Source organism: Colias eurytheme, chromosome 12 (assembly GCF_061535395.1).
Source record: "Colias eurytheme isolate Ceu_HAF_F1 chromosome 12, ilColEury1 Martin Lab GWU primary, whole genome shotgun sequence".
Taxonomy (NCBI): Eukaryota; Metazoa; Arthropoda; class Insecta; order Lepidoptera; family Pieridae; genus Colias; species Colias eurytheme.
The window spans coordinates 6,026,501-6,044,687 of NC_142991.1; the positions used below are offsets into that span (position 1 = coordinate 6,026,501).

The 18,187-nt window shown below is 32.9% G+C and overlaps 1 protein-coding gene across 1 annotated transcript in view; it reads left to right on the forward strand.

The window, feature by feature from the left end:
- The window catches only part of Fife (regulating synaptic membrane exocytosis protein fife), a 100,721-nt gene that overhangs the window by 55,786 nt on the left and 26,748 nt on the right, over positions 1-18,187 (forward strand). The window contains exon 3 of the mRNA XM_090108311.1: positions 15,108-15,222. Within this exon, the coding sequence (XP_089964437.1) occupies positions 15,108-15,222 (115 nt within the window). The remainder of the gene's footprint in view (positions 1-15,107; positions 15,223-18,187) is intronic.

The window sequence follows — 18,187 nt, forward strand, 5'->3', positions numbered from 1 at the left end:
TTATTTACGCGAGTTATATTTTACAGACCTGTATGAAAAATTTAGACAATAAAAGACTGTTGGAAGCCAAGCCCAACTTGAATTTTATCAGATCTTCCAAAATAGCAGTTCTATTCAAAGATAGACAAAATTAGACTCATATTCAAAGATTGTTACCATTGTAGGTCGAAATGAGATTATGAGGACATGACGTTCTAACAAAGAGTAAACAAGTAAATATCAGTAGGTAGGTAGGTACATATTTTTATGAAAGCTTTTCCTTCTTTGTTTCACCGCATTTGTTTGCCTGTTTGCGATAAATTGAAAACCAAGCAACGGTTGATTATGTGTTCGGGAAGCTAGAGTGACGCATAAGCTTATACATACATATTACATAGGCGTATGATTCGTTAAGGGTTTTGGTTAGAACAAACACTAAACATAAAATTGAACATTAAATATTATTAATATTTAACCCCGGAGTTTCAAACTAAAACGGACATGTTAGTAAAATGGAAATGTTCAAGAGATGAAAATAAACGATTATTAGCATGATGCACAAAGGCGATACAATACGGGCATTCTGTGTGTAGGAATCCAGCGTCATATATCCTCATAACGAGCGTTTGTACAACACTCTCAAGTTAATTGCATTACTGGGCCAACGGGCAGCGAGTCTGATTCAATCTGGGCTGAGCCGAGTCGCATTGTCCTCCATTTTCACAGTAAACTCGTTTCAACAAACTTCCTGGAAAAGTAGTGCTCGTGTAAGCCTTTCATTATAAGTATCAATGGAACGAGATTTAATTATTCAAGACTAGCGTATGGGGATATAACAGATTATCCTGAATATTAAAAATGGGAAAGTGTGGTTTGTGTGTACGATGTGTAAGATTTTTTGAGGTGGAAATATTTAGGAGGCAGGCGTCTAGTCGACAATGGCAAAGGCTATTTTTACCACGGACATCACATCTCATTTTTATGTGAAAAATATTAGACGGCGACGCCACGTTTAGATAGCTAGTAATAGTTTTATAGTTTAAAGATGAGAAATGGGGAAATTAATATACCGCTCACTAGATATTTTTACACATCATTTCTTTCGTGCCAAACTTAATAAAATTATGAACATCAGCAGAGTATGGTATACTAAATACTTACTTATTTTATGATTTCTACCATTCAGCCATGTTGAATGGAAATACGTAGGATTCGTTAAACCGGATGAGAAACACATACATAAAGATATGTGTCGAATTGATTGGACCTTCTTTTCCTTTCGGAATTATAACTGTATTCCGTTAAAAGAAACAGTCCAATTAATGCGAACCAACAAATCCAAAATAAATGAGCCGTATTATTATAATTTATTGAGCAACGGATGAAATAACTTGATTCACTAATTGCTTCAGAACTTACAGAACTTTTTCCTTCGTTCGGCCTGTATAGTTTTTATCTTGAGCTCTGGACATTTACTATCTAGCGAAATAGACAACTATAAAGGAAAATAAAAAGGTCCTTGCGAAGAGTAAGCTTTATTATCATAAATTGTTTTTGTCAGAGATGACACACTCATATTCTTGTATTTATGGTACCCCATTCTGATTACTAACGATGTTCTCGCACGTACTTCTCTAGTTTAACGCGTTCATATGATCTAATGTGGTCTTTCCTAAGGGTCTTTCATATATTGTTATAAGAACACTGGGCTCGCAATTTAGCCACGACTTGTCTACTCTGGTAAAGTTAACAATGAAATCATGTAATAGTTTAAACAAAGTTCAGTAAGGAGTTTTTGTTTAAAAGAATAACAAAAAATTACAATCGTGCAATATATATATGTTTAAGTACATTTCATCACGTTGGAGGATCTTAAGCTGAAGTTCGAAAGTCAAGAATTTTGCAATTAGTTTTCAGTACTTAATTGGGCCATATTTATTTGTAAATAAAATGAGTTCGTCGTCAATTTTCCTCATTTGAGTAGAAGCTAACAGAAATATTGGCGACCTTCATAAATTGAATGCTAATTGATCCTCTGGTAATAAGAAAATATATTTATTTGTGCGAAATTGGATTCTTTATAATTCCAACGGTTAATACGTCATGACAAAATGATCGTCATAGCTTCGCCATTGTCGCACGTTGAAATACGCTTAGAAATCCAACAAACAGGGACATGTTTAATAATATAATAGGCAGTAGAGTGTGCATAGATAATATTGTTGAATGTAGCTCGTTCCGTGTTAGCGGCGTGTGCTTATCAGCGTGTCAGGTGAGAGCTACGCTCGTAGCGCTTCCTGCGAGATGAATTAATGCTTCGTCGAGCAGAATCGACTTTCTTTATCATTAAATATTTTTCTCTACGCGTTTATATATTCCATATTCAGTATTAGCACGTGCAATGAGTACGTGTTTTGTATTTATATTTCTAGGACTATTGCGTGAGATGCGAAAATGTATGCCGTATTAATTTGGTTCTATGTTGAGATAAAGGACTTTAATAGAGAAGATTAAATAGAATATATATAATCATCTACACGGCGAATGTGTTACTAAGTAAAATAAATTACCCTCAAATACGACATCAGCTTCTTATCATAGAAAGACGGAAGGATTAAGAGCTTAGGATTAAATACCTTTGATTGAGTATCGCGTGTCGTGTTGCAAAGCCATATTACGCTATCACAATGTCCTTTTGTTTCGTTAATTTCATTTTAAGTTCACATAAAGGTTTTAAGATTCTCAGCTTTTATGGAAATATACATTTTGACTCAATTTTATCTTACGTTGGTACTACAAAATAAAAACATTTGGTTAAATCCGAATAAAGGGGAAATTAAATAATGTTAAATGAATACATAACTAGTGATTGATTAAACAAATACGAATGCTATTATTGTCAAAACCGTTTATTTTCATGCGATCTTCACAATACTGACAATAAAACGATGCTCTGAAGTGGTATTCCCAATTTTCCAAATTACCCAATATCCGGAATTCCCCGAATGCACTATAATTTATTTAATTTTTTAACTTAAAAGAATATAAACATTTTGTTCTAATTAATTAGCGATAAAGTCTGTTTCTTAAATTGTATGTTATTTTATTCCATTAGTAATAAACATTACTAATAATCAAACAATAAAATATAAACCTACGAAAGAGCTACGTAGCATCGTAGCGCTACGCAACAGAAGTTGCGGCAGTACACGTGCCGAGCGAAATTATTCTTTTATTTAGTATTTTATGTAGTATTGATAAGGTTTCACCTTATATAATTGATCAATTATTATGAAAGCAAAAGCGAAATTGTTTAATATTACCGTATTATTCTTTATTAATCTTATATATAAAAATGAATCGCAAAATGTGTTGGTAAGCGCATAACTCGAGAACGGCTGAACCGAATTCGATAATTCTTTTTTTATTATATTCATTGAAGTACGAGGATGGTTTTTATGTAGAGAAAACGTAAATATGTACCACGGGGGAAGCCGGGGCGGACCGCTAGTAATTACATAAATATACAGGTTTCATTACTTTTATTAATGACAGCTTATGAATACAATTTCCATTAAATAAAGAGGAAGCCTACTTAAAATGATTAAGAAAGTACATAAAGGCTACACAGACGTTATAAATAAACAAGCGCAGTTCTCCCAGGGAATAGCGAATTGTCCTCGTTTAAATTAAATATAACTTTAGATAACTTTTTATAGATACTTCATCTAAACGAAGGGTGGTGGGGTGTTTGTCCGGGTGGTCCGATGTTGGTGGCGTCTCCTTTGAATACTCTATCAGCGCATAAAATTGCATAAAGCTTCATCAAACAAAAACAAAATCGATTCGTTTTATTAAAAAACTGCCTTGAGTGTATAACGAGTTTCCTCCCGTATCTTTTTTATGTGTTAATATGTTGTGTTGATGGGAATTGTGAGTTGATAATAAATTTGAGATAGAGTTTTTAATTAAAAATGATTTACGGGGGTTTTTGATGTTAATTCAAAGTAATACATGCGTCATACCGTCAATAGTAATACATAACATGCAGCCAAAAAATCTGAATAGAATATCTTAAATACTGATTTGCAAAAACGTTGCCAAGTTCATACCATTACTTATCTGTGTGGAAGATAAAGACTTCGAATATTCATTATAAAGATTATACTAAATTTACAATCTATTTTGTTAAACAAGTTCTTAACTAATAACTTCTAATCTTTATGAGATTAATACATTTCTTTTTTATGTTCGGTTATTATTTTTTTTACTACCTATAAGTTGTGCATAACTATTGAAGTTTGCTTTTTATTAATTTCATTTTTCACCTCATTATATCGATGTTTTCAGTTCTTTAGACGATATTAAAAGTAATAAGCGTCCCGCTATCTCTCTTCACTTCTTTTAAGAAAACAAAAAAATAAACAAATTAAAGCTCCTAGTTAATTTTAAATTTATTGCTGTATGCAAAATGATCTTCTCTTAAATAAGTACATGATAAATGCGTTTAATTAAATAATGATCACTTAAGTATGTATGTTTCCATATCTTAAAATACTCTTAATAAATTGTAAAATAATAGCTTCATTCCGCGGCGTCACTCGTGGATAAAAAGAAATAACTATATGTGCTTTTCGTCTGATGAAACTGTTACCTATCCATCTTAATTCTTACACTGGATCCGAGCAGCCGTTTTTTTTGCCTGAAAAAGTAACAAACATCCATAGGTACATTGTTACAAACATACGATTTCCAATTAGTAAGGAAAATGTTTAATGTGTTTATTACAGTTTACTATGTAATTAACGAAATCATTATCAAAGGTGACAAAAGGTATTGCAAAATTTTTACTTTGAAAGTCAAACTTTTGCAAGAGTTCTTTGAAAATTACAAAAAGAAGTTAAATTTGTTTGAACTCTCTTGTTACAGACGGGACAAAAACGTTGTATACCTACAAATTTATTACTTGTACCGTTTCAGTGAAATTTTGTATTCTTGTTTTACTTTTGAGGGTTTCATCCGTTGGTTCACATCAGTACCTACTGATTTTATTATTCATTATATCTAACAGCATTATTACGATGGGTCGCTTAATATGCTCTTGCAAAAATCCTGTACTATAGTCTATAGCCCGTCTATAGGCTAATTTATAAAAATAAAGACGTTAAAAACAAAATCTTAGAATAGATTGTTGTTTAACTTTATCAAAAATAAATTCGGTTATAAGCACGAAGCATGGATAATTCAAAGAGAATTCTTAACCCCGCTCCTTTCGGCTCGTAATTTATTCGGTTCATTCTCTTGGAACTTTTTCAATTTGCATCATCTTACGTTGCAACAATGGAATTTTATTGTGAAGGCTTTATTTAAATTTTTTCACAACCCAATAGACACGAATCAATATTTTCGACAGCTTAAAATCCATTGAATCGTGCAGCACGGATACAACAACATCCCGAGGGCAAAACTGTGCATTTCATGCGTTCGGAGTATCAAATTGAATTGTAACTTCGAGCGTGAAATAAAATGTATTCGTTATATTTAATTTGTTTTTGTAGTTCCACTTACATCATACATTGCTCTTAGAAACTATTATCTAAACGCATAACATGTACATCACAAATTATAGATAATAAAGGAGTTCATAATTGAATATTTATTTCGGATAAATTTATATTTCAATAGTAATTACTATTGAAATATAAATTTATATAAACTAACTTATGTAGGACCCACTCCAAAATTTGTTGATCATACAATTTGCATTTGAATTCGCGAGGATTAAAACTCGAAGTTATTTACTTTATCTAATAAATTAAGTAATTTACATAAAAACGTACTGGCGCCAATTCTCAGAGAATTAAAGTAAATAATTCACTGTGAACAAAGTTTGGGGAAGCACTTGAGACACATTAGCGGCCTTTTAAACAGTTAGGGTAAACAATGTTTCATATTCTTTCGAGAGTTTAGCGAAGAAGTTTATTTTATAACGTCAAAACCGGAATAGCATTTCAGTCTGCTTCCGTAGGAGGAGAACTAACAAGTTTATATCGAGGCTGTGGCGCACTGCTGAATCATGAATAGGTAACAATATCGGTGACATTGTAAACGCTTTTAGTCAAGCATAGCCACTGTATGACATCGGAAGCAATATAAGTTACATGTCGACTCTATCAAAGAAAATAAATAAACGAACGGTTGAGAAAATGACGTAAACGGACGAGGTTTCCAAGAATTGACTATTTAATTTACTCGTATATAAACATTGAACGGGTTTTTGTATCTATTTTATTTCACAGTGAGATAGCGATGCTTTTAAAGTTGTATAAAACCTCTTTTCGTTTTGTATTTCTATTAACTATCGTATGGGGTTTTATGATTATTATTTTTTTATTTTACTGTGACATTTTTTTTTATTAATAGGTCATATAGTTAATTTAATAAGTTAACTTAATGATAACTAATACTGTATCTTAAAATTAAAATAAATACAAAAGAATATTTATCTAAAACGAATTTCCACTTCATCTGAAAATTCATAAATATACAACGTTTTAAAGAAACGTTCAGCACCTATTGAGAACCAACTGCGCTCCTCTCAGACTTCCATTTTATAATTCCAACCTTTTTATTTACATGCCAAAGAAAATTACAACTATTAAAGAACAAGGGTGTAAAAAGGCTATTAAAACGGAATTCAGTGGAAACGTTGCCTTTTCCTGATTTAGATTTATCCGTCTGGTGTTCCGAACGTTCAAACTGTCTTAATGTGATTTGGGAAGGGTAGCGCCGTAAGATGAAAGACCACGCGAAACACTAAATCACTGAAATTAGTTTTTCTCTTTCTCTACCCTGTTTTTGCTTAAAGTTTATTTATAATGATATATTCACTGTTAATCTTTGGAAAGTTTGCTCATGTAAAACTTTAAATCTAGTTACAATTTCGTTTACAAACAACTTTTATATTTTTTATTTGAAGTAAATAGGTAGATTTATGCTTCCGAATACAAAACACAAATATTTTTAAACACTTATATTAAAACTAGGTTTCCGCCCGCGGCTTCGCCCGCGCAGTCAAAGAAAAACCAGCATAGTTCCCGTTCCCGTGGGATTTCCAGGATTGCGTCATTTTCCCGGGATAAAAAGTAGTCTATGTCCTTTCTCGGGTATCAAAATATCTCCATACCACATGAAAATTGGTTCAGTAGTTTAGGCTTGATTGAGTAACAGACAGACAGACAGAGTTACTTCCGCATTTATAATATTAGTATTAGTATGGATGGATGTATGCTTTTAGTTCATATATACTTAACATGATTAATTAAGGATTATTTTCATACAATATTCTATGGGTCTATAGGAAAATTTACATGTAAGTAGTTATAGTTACAGGTGTCAAATTATTAGGTATTTCAGTATTGTATTCATTGTTATAATACACTAAAAGATCATTAATTTGATATTCCCCGTTACTTTGTGGTTACATATTGTCATGTAAAAACTTGTATATTTTGTGCTTGCGTGTTCAAAAGTATTTACGCGACAGATTCCCCTGCGCTACCATCAAAAACTCATTAGGAGTTTCGACGAATCAATGTTCCACTATAACTTTTAATTGCAACCTTATCTAAAATTACATGGTAATCATTTTATCAAGATGTTTAATAAATAAAATTACTCCTGACATTAAGATGACGAAGAACAAACGAATTTTAATTATCATTAAAACCATAATATATTTCATGAGTGGTTTTCACTTAAAATAATGAAAGGAAAATGGAATACATAGAGTGTGTAACCTTACCAAGTCATAGATAATATAATACTCTATTAGTACTTACATGATGTTTTTGCCTTATCTTTACTACTAGGTACGAGCTCATCGTAAATTTTGATAAAATATTTTTGCACCAACCTCGCGTGGAAATGTTCGAGCGTGCGTCAGCTTATCCGCACAAAAATTATGATTGCTTTTTTGCCTCCGGTATCCACGACTAGAAATATTTAAATTTCAACTAAATCCATTTGAATAACAATGAAAACAAAAGGTTCAATTAGCATAATTGTTTTAAACCTCCACCGCAAATCGTATTAACAAATACGCTTTAAGAAATAACCATAATTACTGTTCTGCTTCTCCCCAGCTTTTCCTGCGTTTCTATTCATATAAAATCATGACTAACGACGTCTTATACGGTCATAATTGGAATGCATGCTCTTGTATCACAACAGGCGGGTCCACGAGGGGACAACAAAGGAACGTAATTACTCGTCACAGACACGCCTACCCGATTGCTCTCTTATTCGCTTTTGTTTGAGCTTAAGAAGCATGACAATGGACCTTACAGCCATTAATACACATATTTTTGCCAGCGCTGCTAGCGGCTTTGTGAGCGCAAGTTATGATTGAAACTTTTATGCATTTTTACAACTTTACACAAAGGTTTTTCCAAACAGGAAAATATCTCATTCCTAAATCGATTCTTATCAGGTATAAGACCTAAGTTTAGCATCCTCTAGATAACTTAAAAATAATGTTTGTGAAATCCAAATGTTGTATAAGTATTTCAGTTAAATTAAAGGCAAATAGAAAAAAATAGGCATATATATTATGTATAAATAAATTATATAAATTGTAGGTACGTAGTTATGACAGTCATAGTTGTAGTATTAACCACTTACCATCTAATTTTTTTTTTTTTTTTTTATTTGGCTCACAAATCGAAGTTGTCACTTAAATAGCCCTAAGAACAATTCACCAGAACAAAACATTTGCGGTGCAACTCCTAAAACCAGTGAGCACATCGTGCCCAGTAAAACTACATAAAATCATACTACTACTACTATTTTTTAGGTACTCAACGCAGAGTATATTTTACTTCTGGCTGAGGCTAGAGAACTCGAGAAAATATCGAAATCATACCTAATACCATTATAGTACGAACAGCACCTGTATAAAGGAGAATTTTGACCTACGTTAGTACGACAATAGGGTAATTTAAAGCACTTCCTATTTTCCAAACGGCTAGCAGGACGTGGAACTTCTATTTTAATGCGCGAAAGGAGTTCAGGGCAATCCACAAGACCATGTATCAGTTTGTACAGAAACAGTATGTCCAAACCTTTGCGGCGCACACTTAGAGGCCTCATTTTGTAAAAACTCAATCTTTTTTCGTATGATACCAATGTTTTGCATTGATTATTAATGTACGACAGTTGATATACAAATCTTTTCTGAATTCTCTCCAATCTACTGGAATGCACAGCATAGCTGGGAGACCAAACACAGCTGTTATATTCCAAGACACTTTTTACAATGCAATTGTAAATAGGAATCACAACACAAGGGTCCTTAAAATATTTTAATTGCCTAGAAATGAATCCGGAAAGACTGGACGATTTACTTATTATGTGATCCATGTGATCTTTGAAATTCAGTGAACTGTCCACCATGACTCCTAAGTCTCTAATACTGTATACTTGTTTAAGATTGCTACTTTTTAAAATATATGAAAGAGGCAACGTGTTCTTCTTTTTTGTGAGGTTCATGCAATAACATTTATTTTCATTTAATAGCATTCTGTTCCTGAGACACCAATCTTCAACGTGGTATAATTCTTTTTGTAGCATATTCTTATCGTCTTCGCATTGAATTCGCATATACAATTTTAAATCGTCCGCATACATTTTAAAATTACATTTTAAACTATTGGCAAGATCATTTACAAATAATAAGAAAAAAAGGGGACCCAGATGGGATCCCTGAGGCACGCCCGTTGGGATTACATTAGCTCGTGATGTATATCCTCGAATCTTGACTAATTGAGTCCGGTTACTTAAGTATGATTCGCACCAGCGGTACAAGGACCCATGAATACCCAATTCATAAATCTTTCTTAGTAATAAATTATGATCAATTAAATCGAACGCCTTACTTAAGTCCGTGTAAATAGCGTGGATTTCCTGTCCTTCATCGATAGCGCCGGCAACATCCTCAATGAAACTGACTAAGTTAGTGGTGGTAGATTTCTTTGGTAAAAAAACCATGTTGTTCTGGGTGCAGTTTATGTTTAACATGCCAGTAAATTTTCTGTTGAACCAGCGATTCTAAAACTTTACCAGGTGCCGGAAGAACAGACACAGGTCGGTAATTCGATACAGCGTTCCTATCACCATTTTTATGTATTGGTGTTAACCGCGCCTTTTTCCATTGCAGTGGGAAAATGCCATCTTTTAAAGATTTATTGTATAATTCACACAAAGGCCCAGACAAACTATCCGCGCAGTTTTTAAGAAAAACGTTCGGTATGTCGTCCAAGCCGGATCCTTTATTTGGGTCAAGTTTTTTTAAAGCTGTACGTACCTCATATTCACTTAAACAAATATTACTTATTGAGTTCAAACAATCAGGTAACACAGATGGTGGGTTATTTTGTGGTTGGGATATTATAGAAGATGGAAGTAATTCATATACCGATTGAAAATATTCCGAAAATAACTCGCATATTTCTTCTCCACCGGAGGCCGTTTTAGTACCTAAGATCATCTGGTTAGGAATAGAACCACTGTTGCGCTTTAAATTATTCACAAAGGACCATATATGTTTAGGGTTAGTTTTCAGTGTATTCCCAGCATTTTCTTTAAAATTCTTTAAACATTTTTTTAACATACTATCATATCTTTTTCTCAGAATATAAACTGTTTCTTTGTCCCTCGGATTTTTGTATAATTTATACCTTTTATTGTATTTATTCTTTTCTTTCGCACATTTTATTAAAGCTGAACTAAACCAGATTGGATAGTTTTCACTTTTAGGTTTACTTAAAGGAGTATTTGCCTCTATAATGGGAACGATGGATGAATAAAAACTGTTAACCATCTGATCGAGACTCTTATCATCTTCCCAAATTTTTGACCATCGTAAACGCGACAGTTTTTCATTCATATCGGTATAATTAGCTTTTTTAAAATTTAAAAATGGAGTTCTTACCTGTTTTAGAGAGATTTGACTTTTTCCTGTACTCAATTCTATCTCAAGAGCTGGATGATATGAATCTAAATTTATTAATGGCTGTTGACATAAATTAACCTGTATTAGCTTAGGAGTATATAATATATACTTAAAAACATAAAACGACAAAAATAATAAATAACAGTTAGGAAAAGTTAATTAGGGTACCTATAACTAATTATTACAGGTTTTTAATCGTCTCCTCACTATCTATTAATACAGGTTTTGATGCTACGTTTTTACGGACGAATATTTTACCGTTCCTAACCCATATAAAATCGTATTGTTTGTGCTTAATAGCTATTCGCGTGGATGCATGCAGTTTCTTATTCGCAGGGGACAGATGCTCGGTGACAAAAATTGGCTTATTGCCTGATATACCTAGATGCCCGGAGTGCAGCTTCTCCTGAGAATTGGTTCTATTAAATGTTCGAACGGCTGCCAGTAGTTCGTCTCGTACGCGAGGACTAATCAATTTCACTACTATTGATCGCGGTCTGTCAGTTTGTTGATTCAATTTTTGAACTCTGTGGAAGTCAACAATCTCGTGATCGACTATTTCTCTCGATACAACCCTTCCAAGCTGTTTAATAGTCGTCAGAATATTTTCACTTCTGTTCTCAGGTACACACTGAATCTCAATGTTACACGACCGTGATTTTTGCTCTATATTATTTAACTGAATATTTACATTAGTGATTTGAGAACGGAGCTCTTCGTTGTGCAACGTGAGAGTTTCTATTATCTTAGCCTTTTCTTTCACTTCTTTATTTAAATCATCAAACTGCGCAGTCACGTAGTTGATACTAGTTTTTACTTGCTCCAACTCCTGATGTATAGCTTTATTATGTTCAGCAATCTGCAGTTTGACTTGTGAAAGAATAGTAGCGGTTGACTCTTTTAATTTTTCTTCAAAGTACAACTTGAGGTCCTCTAATACAAAGTCACATGTACTGCTTGAAGTTAATGGTGGGCTGGGTACAATTTGCGGTCTTATAGGTGTGTTCGTGTTATCACCCCTTTTATCAGTACTCTTACAGTCAGGACACTTCCAATTGGCTTTGGTTTGTTTCGATTCCTTATTAAAATTTTCATTCGATATGCCCAAACACTGATAGTGATACTGCCCAGAACACAAAGAACAAATTTTAGAATCAATTGGTTTTATAATCCTGTTGCAAGCCCTGCACTTCATTATTAAGAAACGCTGCGGTGTATAATGTTTTTATGATGCGTTAAATGGAACGTTATTCTTACTAATCTGTGATGCTGACGAGTTGGTAATGTTGGTAGACTGTATCGTTGACTTTGTCAAGATCAAATGACAGTGAGTATTTAAAACTTGACATCGGTTTATTAACTTACTATTTGCGGGTATATTAAACTTTGTCTTTCTCAACAAGTTCGAAATCACTCAATATCTTGTTAAATATTAATGATTCAGTGGAGATAACAATAATTAATTAAATTCACAAAGTGCCACTCAAGATTCACCAACTTCAAAACGGAATTATTCGCAAATCGTATGTAAATAATATTTATAATTTTATTAACACTGTATCACGTAGTTAAGCTTTGACAGATTTTATTTATTTTAGTTTATTTCTTAAAGCTTAAAATGTATTAATAGAGGCTATGGAATGGGCCATAATTTTGAACAATTTAATTTCCAATAAGCCTAATGGCGTTAATGTAGATTAATGCAAACAATAATTTAAGCAAGTTTTAGTTACAAAGGCTTAATCATATTAATATAGCGATAGGCGTAAAGTGTTTATCAACAGTAATTAAGAGTTGTAATGTTAATATGGGATAAGGCAACAAGTGGGTCACAGGCAGTGCCTCCGGAGCCTCCCTCCCTCACCCTCTGTGAACGTCAGCGGGTCATGACCACGGATTGTTCATGACCTACTTTGCCGCAAAAATCATCTACGCAACCGTATCTACGAAATTAATATGGCGGATCAAATATTAATTGAACCCTTCAACATTCTTCTTTATGCCGAATTTTATTTTCATTATATTGAGAATTTTATCAATCACAAAAAAAAACAAATACTTTTTGTTATGTTTAGAATTGAATTTCACAAATACCTGATATAATTAATCCAAAAGGGATTTTTTATATATAATACCTAACTGAAATAAAATAAAATGAAAGTAAATAAGGATTTTCGTATTCCCCAAAGACCTACGTAAAATAGTTTATCTTACAATATTTGGGCAGCTTTTTTTTTTCATAATTCAGACCATAAAAACGATTTTATGAAGCTTCACTCGAAGCGTATCAAATCGTATCGATAAGTTATTGTTCTCCAGATCACGTTTATATCGTGTTACATCTTTTGTCTCGCTAGAAATGAATCATAAAATATCTTTATTACTTTTGAACAAAACTGTTGCTTTCATTCAATATAATTTGCGCTAATTAGGTAGATTTCATTAATCTAAACATAGCAATAACAAGCTAAGCTCTAATTTTGTATTTAACGACGACGCGACGTGACAATAGTTTAAGAATTTTATATGAATACCGCACATAAAATGGGGTTGCTTGTTTTTTTTTTTTTTTTGGTTACTGTTTAATAAAATTTTCTTGTAAATAATGCATAGATATGAAGCCTATTACGTGAACTGAAATTTCCTTCGATGCTCTTTATTCTCATTAAACTCAACCTGCAAACAATTTCGCAAAATCCACGTAATATAACAGCGCCTTAATACTCTCTGCAGAATATTTTTCGCTTGTTACATAGATCCTCGCATCATGGAACGGTAATATAATTGCAACAGTAAACTTCGTTATCAATTTACCCTCAGGCAAAGCGGTAGATACGAACGCGGTGGTTTTACTCGCAAAATTCAATAACAGAGAGTACATTGGGCCCTTGTGGTTGTCACTAGACTATACGTTTGTGAGGCTGTCTACGGCGCTTGTCATCTCCGTGATTCAATATTCACAAATCCATTGTATTCACTACAATAGATACAATTAAGCAAACAACCATCTGTTTCGGAGCTCATGCTAATTTCAAAAGATCGTTACAACCTCATGTTGGCAGGTTATTATATCTACCCAGCCAGTCCTTTAAGACTGAACTGAATTATGTAAACGTATTACACGTTTATCATTTATATCAAGAATATTAGAATCACATACATGATACGATCTACAAACGATACATCGCCTAGTTCCCCACAAAGAATTGTGTTAAATAAAAAACGTGGTTTATATGAGACCGTGTCAGTGCTTTGTATACAATCGTTTAAGCTTTCTGTTTGTCTTCATAAAGCGGCTTTTCAGATATGCACATAACACAAATCGCGTTGTGCGTTGCTGACGCTGTGGCCGCATAGAATATGCTCATAATCGCGAGCCAGGCCGTAGCAATAAAACGCTTACAGTTCAGTTTGGGAGACGACAATATTGATTTTCCCCCGACTGATGTACTTCGTTCTCCATCTGTTGCTCTACATGAAATTTACGACGATATTACCTTGTCTTTATTTTAGTATGACGAGTTATATCGCTGTAAGACACTTTTTAGGACACGAACTCTTGTATAAAATGTGCTTTATCATTACTAATTCGCCTTTTCGATACAAGGTCTTGTTTTTCACATCTTTTTGTAGCTCTTTACATGGTGTACTGTACTGTGTACATTGTAAAATATGTACTGTATTGTATATTAATTATACACAAACATATTGAAAATTGAAAATTTCATTTTTCAAGTACCTAAACAAAGTTGTATTTATTAAGTTTTTTATAATAATAATATGTGTGATCCCGTATATTCCTCACATTAAAATATAACGATATCATAATAGCCAGATTCCAAAGATACGAAAGATACGATACAAAGATATGAGTAATACCATGGACGAATATAATTTGTAATACGTACTTAATGTACACTAAACAATTATGTTTTGAATATCTAATTAATTAATTGAATATACAACCACGCTTTGAAAAACAAATTTTATTATTTATTTTTACCCTTTTATCATTCTCATTCTTACCGTGATGTTTTTTTGACATGGTATACACAGCCTAAAAGCAAACCGCTTGCATTTGTTAAAACATATATTTAACTGGTGACAATTATTGCAGATGGTGGCGGCAGATGAAACGACAAACGCGGTTACAGGGCAAATAGACAATCCGGGCGCATTCGGGAAACTGCGCCAAACTCTCTCGTCATCACTTCTCACAGCACAAGACAAAGGTGACACTATTTTATGTATTATATATTATATATTGTTCTGTGAATCAATTTATCTATTAAATACGATTCAGAAGGATTCAGAGCACTTTTGGTATATTGTAAGAGCTTAATACTAAATGAAACTTGAAGCTAACAGCAAAAAATTGGCATGGCCACAGATTACTAAATAAATTATTCAGTAATCTGTGGCCTTGCTTTGGTATAATATTATTATTATAAAACCTTTGTCTTAACAAAAGGTATGGAAAATATAGCTTTAAAGTAGAGTTCATATCTGTTATGGTCATTCAAGCATTTATAGAGAAAAAGGCTCTTCATTAAAATTCGAATAGTAATTTTTTGAATACGCAAATATGTAAAATAAAATTCCGAAAATATATGAATGACCAATTAAAGCTATTTACATAGATTGGGAGCCGTTTCAGATAAACAATTACACTTTTTGTATCTATTCATAAATTAAACATTTAATCCAGTGTTAAGGTCCCATTATAGATCTCATTTAAAATATTATAACTATTATACCTAACAACTTTCATCCCACACATATTTCGATAATTACTAGTACATAATATGTACTCCATTTGGTTTTAATTAATTATTACTAAAACCGAAACATAATATTATTAAAGCAATAAGCTTTTACGCTGAAATTGGTATAATGGACTCGACTATTCCATTCGGTTCCAAATTAGTTGCAATGTAAAATATTAGAATTATATAAACGATAAAATAAATATGAGTACTCATGAGTATCTCATGCCCGTTAATTAATTAAATAAACATGTAATAAAATAAAAATTAACAAAAGTTGTTTCGAAAGTGAGGTTTTAATTAAAATTTATAATTTGCAAGCGGCTCATCCAACATGGTATCTTTCATCGTATGTTTAAATATCGAAGTTGTTGAAAAGTTAGGACAGACTTTACTGCTTATAATTTACATTCGTACATTGAATTATGAATAATTTTGAATGACAAAACTTAGTATAATCCTTTTGACCCCTTTTAGGGTCTTTGAAGGATTAATTTACAATCTTAGTCATTGATGGTTTATGTTGCAAACAAATATGTTGTACGTTGTCAGTTTTCAGTCTTGTAAGTAACGTAAGATTTGTTCGAAAATAAAAGTACCTACTACCACTACTACCCTGACTGGGTCAACCCGGGCAGCGCCGCGGCCGGGACGAGCGGCTAGTATATAATGAATTAAAACAAAAGTAAGCAATTAAAATCTCATTATTACTTGTTTTAAGTTGTTTTATACACAAAAAAGGTTTGATACAAAAATAATTAACAAATCATAAAACAAACACAATGTTTGGAGAAGAACTTTTGTTTCAATGTGTATATCCCCTTAATTCCCAAACATAATTTCGCGTAGGAAGATATTATTAATTTACGTTGAACTCTGCTTCAATTATGAGCACTGTCTTATGTTACAATATTTATTTAAGTCCAGGGAACACTGTATTTACATCCAGTTATGTATTTGTCCGTATTTAAGCAAAAAGGAACCACCCAGCAAAAACGCACTTCTGAGATATCAAAGGATTTACAAAAACATTTGCAGCTCTGTCAGATGAAGTAAAATTAAAATTTATTTTATTTAAATTCATTGATAAATTACTTATTTAAGTATGTGTATATAAATTTGCTCTGAATATTCTTAAACTTTCTAGATAATTAAGAAAATGTGCATGTGGTTCCTTTTAACATTTATCAATTGATAGGTTTTCTCTTATACAAAAAGGAACCACATCCCAGGGATTTAATGATATAAATGAAACTATGTATTTATAATATCGTAATTAAAGCTTTAATTAATAAAACGTTATCATCAAATTGGATTTCGAAATCCACCGTGTCTAGTCCATCTATGTGGTCTTCTATTGCATCATCACTAATGAGACCGTTATAAAAACTGTGCATCTTGTGGAATGAGATGTAATATGGACTGAATATCGCTAGAAGGTGAAGAAAGCTTCTCCAGAGGCAGCGACGTATAAGGTTCTTCGTTATCTTCTGTAATAAAAAGAAAAAAGCTTTAAATAAAGCCGCGTGGCTTTTATACGTAGGTAGGTATATGGCGACAGCAAAATATTATTAGTTCTTATAAAGCCGTGTCCCTACTAGACGACTAAGTATGTTGTATGTACATGCGCCATGTACAAAAAACTGGCTAAGTGCGAGTCGGACTCGCGCAACGAAGAGTTCCGTACCATTATCTATAAAAACGGCAAAAAAATCACGGCTTATGGGAGCTTCTTAAATATTTATTAAGCTATTGCATAGCTTCTATCACGGGCCTTGAGCGCGGGGACCGAATCGAGAAATTCCGTAACGAAAAAACCTCACGCTCTCCACTACGACGGGCTCGGAGGTGTGGCTTGAAGGCATGCTATGCAATAGCTTTCCCGCGGCAGTCCCCGAATGCCACACGTCTTTTTTTATTCTGTTTTTTAGTATTTGTTGTTACAGCGGCATCAGAAATACATCATATGAAATTTCGACTGTCTAACTGTCACGGTTCATGAGACAGAGGGATAGACAGACGGACAGCGGAGTCTTAGTAATATGGTCTCGTTTTACCCTTTGGGTACGGAACCCTAAAAATCATACGCAACGGTGGCAACCCTAGCAAAAAATTAAATAATTTGGAAAATCCAAAAGTGCACGCCTCATAATTTTTTTTTAATAAATATTTATTAATTATTATTTTTGTTTATTTAATAACAATTAAACCACATCGAATCATACCCTGAAAAATGAAAGGGTTCTATTCCTGAGCATACTCAAGCGTAAGAGAAAAAAAAAGACTCGATTAGTAAAGTATTTCGGTCGCTATCGTGTTAACAAGAAAAAGGATCCGCACATACAGACACACGGACGTCCAAGACAGAACTTTTTTAAACTGTTTTTTAACTAGTTTAAATAACAAAAATGACATCAAAAATATCATGAAC